This window comes from Martes martes, assembly GCF_963455335.1.
Source record: "Martes martes genome assembly, chromosome: 8".
NCBI lineage: Eukaryota > Metazoa > Chordata > Mammalia > Carnivora > Mustelidae > Martes > Martes martes.
The window spans coordinates 85,971,383-85,985,634 of record NC_137895.1 but is presented as its reverse complement, the minus strand read 5'-3'; the positions used below and the strand labels follow the sequence as shown (position 1 = coordinate 85,985,634).

Below are 14,252 nucleotides of genomic sequence, written 5' to 3'. Positions count from 1 at the left end.
CACAACCCATATTCCAACTTAGCCTACTATCTCAATAATGCCCTTTATAGTTTTTTCTCCTTTGTTCCTGATCTGAGACCTGACACAGAATCACACATTACACTTACTTGTCACATCTCTCTACTATCCTATAATCTGGAACAATTCTCAACCTTTATCTTTTATTACCCTGACATTATGGTACAGACTAATTATATTGTAGAATGTTCCTTAATTTTGGCTTACTCATATTCCTCATAATTAGATCCAGGTTATGCATTTTGGCAAGAATACCACAGAAGTAATGTTTTCTTGAAACACAGTACTAGGAAGCATCAGCCCCATTACTTGTGATAGTAACTTTGATTACTTGGTTAAGATAGTGTCTGCTAAAGTAATCCACTGCAAAGTTACTATTCTTCCCTTTATTTAATTAATAGATACTTTATGGGTGAATGCTTTTGAGATGATGTAACTGTTACATATTTCATTAAACTTTCATCTATTAGTTTCAGAATCCATTGATCGTTCTTGGCTGAATCAATTATTATTATAATGGCTACAAAATGTTGATGTTATATATTTAAAAAAATTTTTTTTATTTATTATTTATTTGAGAGAGAGAGACAGAGGTAGTGAGAGAGAGCATGAACAGCGAGGAGAGGGAGAAGTAGGCTCCCCACCAAACAGGGAGCCTGATGTTGGGCTTGATCCCAGGATCCTGGGATCCTGACCTAAACTGAAGGCAGATGCTTAACCGACTGAGCCACCCGGGCATTCCCAAAATGTTGATTTTATAACTCCATCATTCCTTCTGTATTTATGAGTTGGTTTTTCTATTATGAGAAAAAGCATCCCAGGGTGCCTGGGTGGCTCAGCGGGTTAAGCCTCTGCCTTCGGCTCAGGTCATGATCTCAAGGTCCTGGGATTGAGCCCTGCCTGGGGCTCTCTGCTCAGCGGGGAGCCTGCTTTCCCCTCTCTCTCTGCCTACTTGTGATCTCTCTGTCAAATAAATAAATTAAATTAAATTTTTAAAAAAAGCATCCCTTTCTCCTCCAATTATTTATTTGTATCAATATAGACCTATTGATTTTTATTTTATTCCATGGCTATTGTTACTATCTTTACTTATTTTGATGGTCCTATTACCCCAAATTTGACCAATTAGGCCAAATCAAACTGGTTCTTATATCCTTTTGTTATTCCCATCATTTTGAGCAGTAATTATTTTCTGGTCTAAGATGTTCCAGGTATGCTCCCTGTTCCACCACTAGAATTAGACATTTCTCTAAGGAGCCCTGGTTCCTCTTAGCAGAAAATGGTATTTAGAAACCAAGATCTTAAAAGCAGGAGTGCTGAGTGCTATTGGGGTATCTTTCTTCTAAGTCCTTTCATTGGATAAAAGCATATAAATATGAAAATAAATGTTTACATGCAAATATCTATACCTATATTAAAAACCATAAATTCTCATTAATAACTCTACATCCATTTTTCAACACCATAAAATTCATTCTAACCTTCCCCTTTTCCATTTGTAACTCCCTTCTCTAACAGTAAGAAACCTGGTTCACAAAATCCTCAATATATTTTATTCATTCACTCAATCCTACAACACACATCCTGAAACATATATGAAATCTCAAAGAAACCCAAATATCCAAAACAATCTTAAGAAAGAGGAATAAAGCTAGAAGCTTCACACTTCCAGATTTCAAAACATATCAGAAACTTAAAGATAGAATAATACTGGCATAAAGACAGACATATAAGCCAATGTAATAAAGCCGAGAGCCCGGAAACTAACCCTTGTATATAGTCAAATGGTCCTTTACAAGGGTGCCAAGACTGCACAATAGGTAATGACAGTCTCTTTACAAATGTTGCCAGGGAAATGCAAATATCCACATATAAAAGAATGAAGTTGGATACTTAGGGCATATATAAAAATTAACTCCAAATAAATTAAAAACCTACACCTAATACCTGAAACTACACAACTCTTAGAGGAAAACATAAGAGGAAAAGCTTCATAACCTTGGAATGGGTAATAATTTCTTGGATATGACACTATAAGCACAAGCAAGAAAGGCAAAAATAGGTGGGACTACATCAAATGAAAAAGCTTCTGCACAACAAAAGAATCAACAAGGTGAAAAGGCAACCTACAGAACAGGAGAAAGTATTTACAAACCATATACCAAATAAGGCATTAATGTCCAGAATATATAAAGAATTCCTACAACTCAGTAACAAGTAGCCCAATTTTAAATGGTCAAGGGACTCAAGCAGACATTTCTCCAAAGATACACAAATGGACAACAATCATACAACAAGATTTGCAACATCACTATTCATCAGGGAAATGCAAATCAAAAGCACAATGGCATATCACTTCACACCAATTAAGAAAGACACAGGAAAGGAAAGGAAAAGAGGAAGGGGAAAGGGAAGGGGAGGGAGAGGAAAAAAAGAAAAGACCAACTGTTGGTGAGGATCTGGAGAAATTAGAACCCTTGTGCACTATTGGTGGGACTGTGAAACAGTGCAGCTGCTATGGAAACAGTATGGAAGGTTCCTCAAAAAATGAAAAATAGAACTATCATATGATCTAGCAATCCCACTTCTGGGTATATATCCAAAAGAGCTGAAAGCAGGATCTCAAAGAGATATTTGCATACAAATGCTCAATGCAGCATTATTTACTATACCCAAGACATGGAAGCAACCTAAATGTCCATGAATGGATGAATGTATAAAGAAAATGGTGTATGCATATACAATGGAACATTATTCAGCCTTAAAAAAGAAGGAAATCCTATAATATGCTACATAACATGGATGAATCTTGAGGACATTATGCTAAGCGGAATAAAACAATCACCAAACAACAAAATACCGTTTGGTTCTTCTTGCAAAAGATACCTAAAGCACTCAAATTTTTAGATGTAGAAAGTACAATGGTGGTTGGCAGAGACTGAGGGAGAAGGAAACAGGGAGCTGTCATTAAGTATAAAGTTACCTACAGTCATGTAAGATCAAAGAGGCCTAGACAGTTATTATGTGACAATATGCACATAGTTAATACTGAAATGTACACTTAAAAAATTTTAAGAGGGTAAATTTACGTGTTTTTTACCACAGTAAAAATATTTTGTAGGTAGTCTTTAATCACATCGGGATTTTAAGTAGCCTTCCTCCCATAAGGCTTTCTATAAGCCCACATTATAGAAAAACTGACTGTTTTCTCTCAGTACTTACACCTTTTTTTTTTTTTATGTAGATCTCTGATCCACTTGAAGTTTTTGCTGGCATATGGTGTGAGGTACAGATTTACTTCGTATTTTTCCAGCTGTCCTAGCACCAATTTATTAAAAAGTATATTTCTGACCCAATGATTTACAATGCTATCTTTATTATACACTAAATCCCAGAGGTACTCTGGTCTATTTCTGCACCTGTTATTCTATTTCAATGGTCTGTCTGCCATACCACACTGTTTTAATTATAGTCTTTAGCGTATGCTTTAATATCTAGTTAGTATAATCACTCTTCATAGGTTCTCTTTCTCAGTGTTTCCTAGCTATAAGTGTTTATTTTCCCAAATGAATTTCAAAAACATGTTTTTTAACTCCATAGATAAATTTGTTAGTGTTACTGGGACTGGATTAAATTTATAAACTAATTTAGAGAGTCCTGCCATCTTTGTATGCTGAATTACCCTATCAAAGAACAAGGGATGCCTTTTCCATTTACCATGTCTACTTTGTGTCTTACAGGGTGTTTTAAAGTTTCCTTCATAAAGGCTTTACACATTTCTTATGTTTTTCCTAATTAGGTCTTATCTTTTCTATTGTTTCTGTAAATGAAGTATACTCTACCATTATATATTTTGACTAATTATTGGTTGCATATATGAAGGCTACTGATTGCTGTACTAATTCTTTATCTTGCTATCTGACTGAATTATTTCATTAGATTAATTTTGCCACTGACTCTCTTGGTTTTCTAAATAGATATCACATCAAGTGCAAATACAGTTTTCCTTTTTCTTTTCTAATTCTTATACCTCTAGTTGATTTCTCTTGTCTACTTGCATTAATACGTCTAGTACAATTTAAATGTTAGCATCATTAGGATTAAAAAAATTTCTTTTTTTTTTAAAGATTTTATTTATTTATTTGACAGAGAGATAGAGAGAGAGCACAAGTAAGCAGAGCAGCAGGCAGAAGCAGGCTCCCTGCCAGGGACTCGATTCCAGAATCCTGGGATTACAATTTGAGCCAAAGGCAGATGCTTAACCATCTGAGCCACACAGGTGCCCCAGGATTTAAAAAAAAAATTCTTGCAAATAAATTTATTTTTTATTATTTTTTTAAGATTTTATTTATTTATTTGACAGAGAGAGAGAGAAAGAGAGAGAGAACAAGTAAGCAGAGCAGCAGGCAGAGGGAGAGAGAGAAGTAGGCTCTCTGCTAAGCAGGGAGCCCAATGCGGGGCTCGATCCCAGGACCCTGGAACCACAACCTGAGATGAAGGCAGCCACTTAACCAACTGAGCCACCCAGGCACCACGCAAATAAAGAGAGAGATAAATAATAAATAAATAAATAAATAGAGAGAGAGAGAGAGAGAGAGAGAGATCACAAGTAGGCAGAGAGGCAGGCAGAAAGAGAGGGGGAAGCAGGCTCCCCACCAAACAGAGAGCCGATGCAGAGCTCGATCCCAGGACCCTGAGATCATGACCTGAACTGAAGGCAGAGGCTTAACCTACTGAGCCACCCAGGCGCCCCACAAATAAATTTTTTAAAAGATGAACAGCTCAACCTTAATAAAATAGGCTTAGGCACTGGAGAGGTAGCTTATAGAAGAAACATAAAGGGTCAATAAACCTATTTAAAAAGTCCAATCTTGCAGGGATGTCCGTTATCACCACTGCTGTTCAATATAGTACTAGAAGTCCTAGCCTCAGCAATCAGACAACAAAAAGAAATTAAAGGCATCCAAATCGGCAAAGAAGAAGTCAAACTATCACTCTTTGCAGATGATATGATACTATATGTGGAAAACCCAAAAGGCTCCACTCCAAAACTGCTAGAACTTATACAGGAATTCAGTAAAGTGTCAGGATATAAAGTCAATGCACAGAAATCAGTCGCATTTCTTTACACTAACAACAAGACAGAAGAAAGAAATTGAGGAGTCAGTCCCATTTACAATTGTACCCAAAACTATAAGATACCTAGGAATAAATCTAACCAAAGAGGCAAAGAATCTATACTCAGAAAACTATAAAGTACTCATGAAAGAATTTGAGGAAGACACAAAGAAATGGAAAAATATTCCATGCTCATGGATTGGAAGAACAAATATTGTGAAAATGTCTATTCTACCTAAAGCAATCTACACATTTAATGCAATCCCTATCCAAATCCCATCCATTTTTTTTAAAGAAATAGAACAAATAATCCTAAAATTTATATGGAACCAGAAAAGACCTCGAATAGCCAAAGGAATATTGAAAAAGAAAGCCAAAGTCGGTGGCATCACAATTCCAGACTTCAAGCTCTATTACAAAGCTGTCATCATCAAGACAGTATGGTACTGGCACAAAAACAGACATATAGACCAATGGAACAGAATAGAGAGCCCAGAAATAGACCCTCAACTCTATGGTCAACTAATCTTCGACAAAGCAGGAAAGAATATCCAATGGAAAAAAGACAGCCTCTTCAACAAATGGTGCTGGGAAAATTGGACAGCCACATGCAGAAAAATGAAATTGGACTATTTCCTTACACCACACACGAAAATAGACTCAAAATGGATGAAGGACCTCAATGTGCGAAAGGAATCTATCAAAATCCTTGAGGACAATGCAGGCAGCAACAACCTCTTTGACCTCAACCGCAGCAACTTCTTCCTAGGAACATCGCCAAAGGCAACAGAAGCAAGGGCAAAAATGAACTATTGGGATTTCATCAAGATCAAAAGCTTTTGCACAGCAAAGGAAACAGTTAACAAAACCAAAAGACAACTGACAGAATGGGAGAAGATATTTGCAAACGACATATCAGATAAAGGGCTAGTATCCAAAATCTATAAAGAGCTTATCAAACTCAATACCCAAAGAACAAATAATCCAGTCAAGAAATGGGCAGAGGACATGAACAGACATTTCTGCAAAGAAGACATCCAGATGGCCAACAGACACATGAAAAAATGCTCCACATCCCTCGGCATCAGGGAAATACAAATCAAAACCACAATGAGATACCACCTCACACCAGTCAGAATGGCTAAAATTAACAAGTCAAGAAATGACAGATGCTGGCGAGGATGCGGAGAGAAGGGAACCCTCCTAAACTGCTGGTGGGAATGCAAGCTGGTGCAACCACTCTGGAAAACAGTGTGGAGGTTCCTCAAAAAACTGAAAATAGAGCTACCCTACGACCCAGCAATTGCACTCCTGGGTATATATCCTAAAGATACAAACGTGGTGCTCCAGAAGGGGCACGTGCACCGGAATGTTTATAGCGGCAATGTCCACAATAGCCAAACTGTGGAAAGAGCCTAGATGTCCATCAACAGATGAATGGATAAAGAAGATGTGGTATATATACACAATGGAATACTATGCAGCCATCAAAAGACATGAAATCTTGCCATTTGCGACGACGTGGATGGAACTAGAGGGTATCATGCTTAGCGAAATAAGTCAATCGGAGAAAGACAACTATCATATGATCTCTTTGATATGAGGAAGTGGAGATGCAAGGCGGGGGGGGGTTGGGGGGAGGTAGGAAAAGAAAAAATGAAAAGATGGGATTGGGAGGGAGACAAACCATAAAAGACTCAATCTCAAGAAACAGACTGAGGGTTGCGGGGGGGAGGGGGGACGGGAGAGGGTGGTGGGGAAATGTACATTGGGGAGGGTATGGGCTATGATGAGTGCTGTGAAATGTGTAAACCTGACAATTCACAGACCTGTACCCCTGGGGATAAAAATACATTATATGTTTATTAAAAAAAAAAAAAGTCCAATCTCATTAGTAACACTTCTACTAACAAGGTATGAATGTGAGTGTCCATTTCCCTACATCTATGGACAACACTGAAGCATTTTTTCCATCTTTCCCCCAGAGATAAGTGAAAAATGTTACTTTACAGTTTTAAAGTAGCTGCTCCTATTTTTGGCTTGTTTTTATGAAGTGGCTAAGACATGATGTGTAAGTGCCATGGATGGGCTTAAGCACATCTATGGAGCAGAACAGACACTAAGTGCCCTCACCTGTTAGGATGGATGGATGGATAGATAGATGGACAGATAGACAAGCAGGTAGATAACAGGCAGACTGAAAGGCAGACAGACGCATGCGTAGGCGGAGTCAGCAAATAGAGAAGTACAGTTAAGAGTTACCTGCAAGCCAACAAGCAGTCACGCCATTTTTACTAATTTCTAAAGTAAGAACCACTTTAACATTTTTAATTATGGCAGAGGCAGCAACTATTAAGTTCTGGAACATTAGGATACATTAATTTTGGCACCATGCTGTGTGGTAGCGGGGATGGAGAGTGAAATATTAATTTAATTTGAATTTAAATGCCCCTATGTAGACAGTCTTCATCCTGGAATATCCATATAGCAAACAGCCACTCATCCTTCAAAACCTCATGAAGCCTGCCCTCAACAGTGCCCAGTTCCCAGGCTCCTTCCCTGTTACCCCCTCATCTCTGCTGTTTCTACCTTGTATAAAGGATCCCTACGTTTAAGAAAAGATTCTTGTATTTCTGTCTCTGTTTCTCTAGCATCTAAATTGTGCTCAACTCCTAGGAGGTCTATAATAAATTCTTGCTGAACTGAAATAAACTTAATTTACTTTCCTTGGCACGAGGAAGCCTGCTAATATAAAATGATCCTGGTGTATCCGTGGCAGCTACCTTAGCAAATGCCACCATGTCAGACATCAGATTTGGACAAAGAAAGTTCTCAATTAGGGTGACAGAGGGAGTTGTTGTTCCATTTAGCTCCCGGTATTAAGTCAGAAGAATCCATACTTAGAGTAAAAATCATTAACAACAGTAATTGATTTAAGGCTTTATATCATTTATCCAGGGCTATCATTTTTAAAACTATCTTTTACAAACTTCCAGTTATGAAATAATTAAGTCATGGGGATGTAATGTACAGCATGGTGGCTACAGTTAGTGATACTGTATTATACATTTGAAAGTTGCTAAGAGAAAAAGTCTTTTTTTAAAAGAAACTATTTTATTTATTTATTTATTTATTTATTTATTTAGGGAGAGAGCGCAAGGAGAGGGGCAGAAGGAGAGAGAATCTCATGCAGACTCCACACTGAGCACAAAGCCCAACGCAGGGCTCAGTCCCACAGTCCTGAGATGAAGACCTAAGTCAAAATCAAGAATCAGACGCTTAAACAACTGAGCCACCCAGGCGCCCCTAAGAGAACAAATCTTGAGTTTTCACTCCAAGAAAAAAAATTTTTTTTGCAACTATGTGTGGTGTGGATGTTAACTAGACTTACTATGCTGATCATTTTACAATACTGAATCATTGTATACCTGACCTGTCAATTATATCTCAATAAAAGAAAGGAAAAAAACTATCTATTTTTTTGTTTAAAAATACCATAAATACATTTTATGTTATACGTATTTTGTATTTTGCCACAATAAGAAAAACTAGAAAATAATTAATATACATATTGGAAAAAGATGCAAGCAGGTGCGCCTGAGGGGCTCAGTCAGTTAAGCATCTGCCTTCGGCTCAGGTCATGATCCCAGAGGCCAGGGATCAAGTCCTGCATTGGGCTCCCTGCTCAACAGAGAGCCTGCTTCTCCCTCTCCCTCTGCTGTTCCCCCTACTTCACTTCCCCCTCTGTCTCTGTCAAATAAATAAATAAAATCTTAAAAAAAAAAAAAGTAAGCATATATAATGCTGAAGTGAAAATTTTCCCCAGATCCAGCACTTCTCAGAACTAATCCTGCCTCTCTCTCTCTCACAAATGAGTAAGTAAATCTTAAAATACATATATATAAAATACATATATATAATACATATATATACACACACATATACAGTACATCTCTCTGTGTTATGCAAAAAAAAATCTACCCCTGCTTTTCTATGAGCCTTCACAGAATCTGAAAATCAACTTTCACACAATTCTGTTGTGTGGATCTGTGATAACTTATTTAACCACTGTATTATTATGAATGATATTACAACAATGATATTTGCATATATATCTTTGTGCACATACATAGGTATTTGTATAAAATAAATTCCTAGAAGCGGAATTTCTGGGTAAAAAAATGTATGAATATTTAAAGTTTTAAAATATTGCCAAAATGTTGTGCTGTCACCTTTAAGACCACAGTACCAACGTACTTAACGTACTTATGGCTCTGAAATGTTATACTGCATTTATATTTGTTTTACTACTTTAGTGTCGCAGAGGTTTACTTAGTTGAATCAAGATTACCATATTTTATTGAACCTATGATGCCATGCTATATAAAACATATCTTGAGTTCAGACATGTTAAGATGTGAAAAGTGTCCTTGTTATATTAGATGAAATTATGGTTCTTAGCTGTCGTGAAAAACAAATGATTAACTGCTTATACTGAGAAATAGTACTTCCTCAACAACAGCAAATCAAATGCTCCCAGTTATTAATTAAAAATACTACATTTCCGGGGCGCCTGGGTGGCTCAGTGGGTTGAAGCCTCTGCCTTTGGCTCAGGTCATGATCCCAGGGTCCTGGGATCGAGCCCCACATCAGCCTCTCTGCTCGGCAGCGAGCCTGCTTCCTCCTCTCTTTCTGCCTGCTTGTGACCTCTGTCAAATAAATAAAATCTTTAAAAAACAAAAAACTACATTTCCAGAAGTATTTTTGCATGAGATACACGTAATAGCAAACTTGCTAAAACAAGGGAATTATTCATAATAATCAAACTTTACAAGGGCCATAACTAACACTTACAGAGCACATTTTTCTCTACCGTAAGGATTCTAGCATGAGACCACAGAACAAATCAAACCATCCATCTATGTTCTAACATGATAAGCCCTGGTGCATACATCAATGTCAAAAGGAGATGTTCACAGTTACTATATTAGCAAAGCTTCTTATTGATTAAAAAAAAACAAAAACAAAAACAAAACCAGGCAGCTCTCCTAATTGGATTTGATTCATTCACCAGCATACAATTCATCCCGATCTTTGATTAAAGAAAGTTACTTCCGAATTTCAGTCCCCAGACAATGGCTGACTTCGGGTATCTCTGCCAAAAGCACGTGAGAGCTGGTTATCATTTTCCATCACTACTGTTTGAGCTGAAAAGGTGATACAAATACTTCAAAAGTCCTTTTTTGTTTTTGTTGTTTTGTTTGAGGTAGCTAATTGCTCAAAAAATTAACTTTAAAGGAGCTGTCAGAACGACTTACCATAAGATCACTTTCCATCTAAGGCACCAATAGTTTGTTTTCTACACTTGTGACCTTAACATATGTGTAGAAAGGTGTACCGTGCCTTGATGTGCAGAAAGAAAATGTACTAGTAAGTGTATTTGAAATGTCAGAACCTCTTGGCTAAGTACAAAGAACAGCATCAGGTCAGATCTAACTCTGAATAAATATAAGCTCTTCACACCATGTCTGAAACAAGAAATACTAAGTCTACTTAGATTTGATTATGATTAGTTGAAATGTCATAGGTATTAATAAGCCTCCACCAAATAATAAAGGAATTTTCAGCTACACTCACTAACACTAACATCATTAAATCCTTCCTGTGTACCCACCAGTTTATTCTGAATGTTTGTGACTTTTACAAAACGCACCCTATGTTCTCACACCACTGTCACAAGTGACAGGTAAATGTAACCCTTCCTAAGGACGGAGTGGCAAAGAGAAGTTCAACTTCCAACAATTTCTACCATTTATTTGCTCTACGGCTGCTCTGACTGTTGATTTCTTCTTTTTCACAGAAGCCACAATTTCTTGAGTTTACCTTTGCAATTTGGCTAAGTAATTCCTAATATACTGAAAAATGTGATTTTCACCCAAAATCCATGCTTGCATGCCCCTTCTTTCATGTGCTCCCTCACAACAGTACTACAGTATTCTCATAGCTTTCAGTATCTTCATGGTTTGTTTGTTTGTTTAAAGATTCTATTTATTTATTTGACAGACAGAGATCACAAGTAGGCAGAGAAGCGGGCAGAGAGGCAGGCAGAGAGAGGGAAGCAGGCTCCCTGCTGAGTAGAGAGCCCGATGTGGGGCTTGATCCCAGGACCCTGAGATCATGACGTGAGGCGAAGGCAGAGGCTTTAACCCGCTGAGCCACCCAGGCGCCCCTCTTCAGGGTTTTTAAATCATCTTTTCTTCCCTACTTTACCTCCTCTCTGGCCTGCTTGCTACTACCTCAAAAGAAAAAAGTCCCTGTAGACAAATACCCAAAATACTACTCTTAAACCCTCAAAACCCCTGCACCTAACAGACTCCACCATCTGCTAACCAGTATTTGATTCATAGCCTACACTTTCCAACATTTGGGATAAATCTGAAAGAACTGGTATAAAAGAACAGGGGCTGGAGAGGACAGTAACGTTTTAGTTGATGAAGGTCAAAATTTTATACTAAAGGTCACTATCGCCTTTCTCTGTATGTGATCAGCCTGGATATAAGCTGTACAGAATCACCTTTTCGGTTCTTACTAATTCTTTCATTATATGCTATAAAAACAGACCCAAAAAAGGGGGGTGGGGGATCCACAAAACTCCCAGAGCGCCAGGGATGAGAGTTTAGAGGCCCAAACCTTTCTGGGCTGGGCAGAACCCACTGCTGCTGAACCTGGGCCCGAGCTTAAAAGGCAACAGTGGGTGCTTGGAAAATCGGGCTTGGGTCTTGGCAACAAAGAGGAGCTCCTGAAAGGCTTTTCTACATCCAGCTGTACCTCCCTCTAATCCATTTCTTAGCTAGTAACTACTTTTATTCTTTCTTTCCTCCAAAATATCTATTTAGCCCTTATATATACTTGGCGCTGTGGTGGGCATGGGGACACGGGAATGGTGGAACATGCTGTCTGCAGCTGCAGCAAACCACTAAAGCAAACACCGATGTATGGCACTGCCCTGCTCAAATCCTTCAGTGCTGTTCAAGAGTCCTCAAAATATGGGGCGCCTGGGTGGCTCAATGGGTTAAGCCTCTGCCTTCAGCTCAGGTCATGATCTCAGGGTCCTGGGATCGAGTCCCACATCGAGCTCTCTGCTCAGTGGGGAATCTGCTTCCCCCACCCCTCTCTGCCTGCTTGTGATCTCTGTCAAATAAATAAATAAAATCTTAAAAAAAAAAAAAAAAAAGAGTCCGCAGGATCTCGTCCCTGGTGATCTTTCTAGACTCCTCTCCCACCTCTTTCTGGGTCCTTGCGTTCTAAATTCTGGTCATAATGAAGCCCTTTGAGGTCTACTACCTGATGCTCTGTCCCTAACACTGTGTGTGTGCTGTGACACCATTTAGATGTCATGCTCTCTGAGAAAGCCTCCCCTGATTGCTCAAGACCAGGTTAGGTCGAAGGGAAAATTCTGGTGTAGTGTGGAATCTCTGTTTTCTTGATGGAACACTTCTCGTTCCTTCCTTTAATTGTATAAAAATATGTATCTAATAAGATCAGCTCACAAAAGGTCTGACACAACTCTGCAACCATGTCCTTTTCCTCAATTTCTCTAATGCAGTTTCTGAAAGGATGTGATCTACACTCTGCTTTCCAGTTCAAGAAAAGATGAAAGGCTGTCTGGTACAGGAATCCAAATTCTGAAGACAGTAAAAGAGCACTGCAAGTAGTTTGAGGGCTTAATTCTGCTAGTTCATAAGACAGTGAATGGGCTGCAGAGACTGCCTTAGCACAGTGGACCACAGATGGGCACGGGATGGGCTTGCTATGCCACAGGTCTTCCTGAGGGTCCCAGATTTGTTTCTCTGCTCATCAGTCCTGGCCATGATATGGCAGGGGAACGTTCCCACTGCCAGCCACAGCGTGTTGCCTTTTCCCTTCTTCTGGGGACCACTTGGGTCAGAAGAAATAAAGCTGAAGAATTTACTAATTTGAAATTCCACTGTGAGCTTTTGTTCCAACTCCATTAGTAAGAAGACTTGATCTACAGCTCTGGCAAACACAGAAGGATCTGCCTCTTCCAACAGTCCACTGAGCTCTCCCAGTACCATCCCATGTGACCGGAGCCCCCCCCACTCTCTTTATTTATTTACTCATGTTGCCTCTGTACCTGTCTGGCTCCCCTTCTGCCCTTGAGTGCAGAAACGTCGTATTTGCTGCTGCAGCCCCAGCAAATATTGAGTTATCTACCACATCTGGCACATAAAGGCTAATAAATGACCAATGAATGAACTAATAGAGACCTGCTGGCCCCTCAGTGGAAAAAAAAAACAACAACATTAAAAGCTTTTAAGATACAGAGTTCATACTACAGTCACTAAAAACTCTTCCGCTGGCAACTTTCAGTTCCTTCTCACCTGATCGGTATCGTTCATCCCTGGCTCCCCCAGATCGAGTTCGGTGGTACTTAGAAGGAGCGGAAGTTTGAGCTGCAGACGGAGCAGGTGTCTGGTTTCTATGTTCTTTCTGCACTGCTGAATCAGTTTCTAAAAAAGGAAGTTTGGAATATGGTTATCTGACAACAACAGTTAAAGTTTTCTGAGCACTTTATGACATTCCCAAAACACCCTGAGGTAGCTATTATTACCCCACCTATAATAAATGATTAGAGAGCATCATATACACACATAAAAATGACGCAAAGACATCCGGGCTAAAAAATATAATCTTAAGAGTTGTAACTGCCAACAGGTGTTGGGAGAGAAACAGCAAGGAGATAAATGTAAAGCGAAAAGGCCATTCCAGAGATTCTAAGAATTGATGGGGTGGGGGAGGTGGGGGGCATAAATGACCCCCTAATCTGCATAATGGTACAAAAGAATAGTTTGGGGAGCTTTAGCCTCCCCACCATAAGTTATTCCAAATAAACATGTCATTTAAGTAAAACTATGGTGTTTATTATGCAAACAGCTTCAAGTCAAGTCTACTGGCCCCTCTTCTTCAACTGGAGTCACTACTGAACTTGTCCCATTCCAGTAGCTGGCCTCTCCCCATTCTCTGCCCTCTCAACATTTACTATCTTATCAGGAAGAGGGAGAAGGGGGAAGCAGGTAAAATAATCAGAAGAAAAA

The 14,252-nt window shown here is 38.9% G+C and overlaps 1 protein-coding gene across 1 annotated transcript in view; it reads right to left on the bottom strand.

The window, feature by feature from the left end:
- DIP2B (disco interacting protein 2 homolog B) overlaps positions 1–14,252 on the bottom strand; it is a 223,057-nt gene that overhangs the window by 81,428 nt on the left and 127,377 nt on the right. The window contains exon 3 of the mRNA XM_080809970.1: positions 13,539–13,667. Coding sequence (XP_080666096.1) covers positions 13,539–13,667 — 129 coding nt within the window. The remainder of the gene's footprint in view (positions 1–13,538; positions 13,668–14,252) is intronic.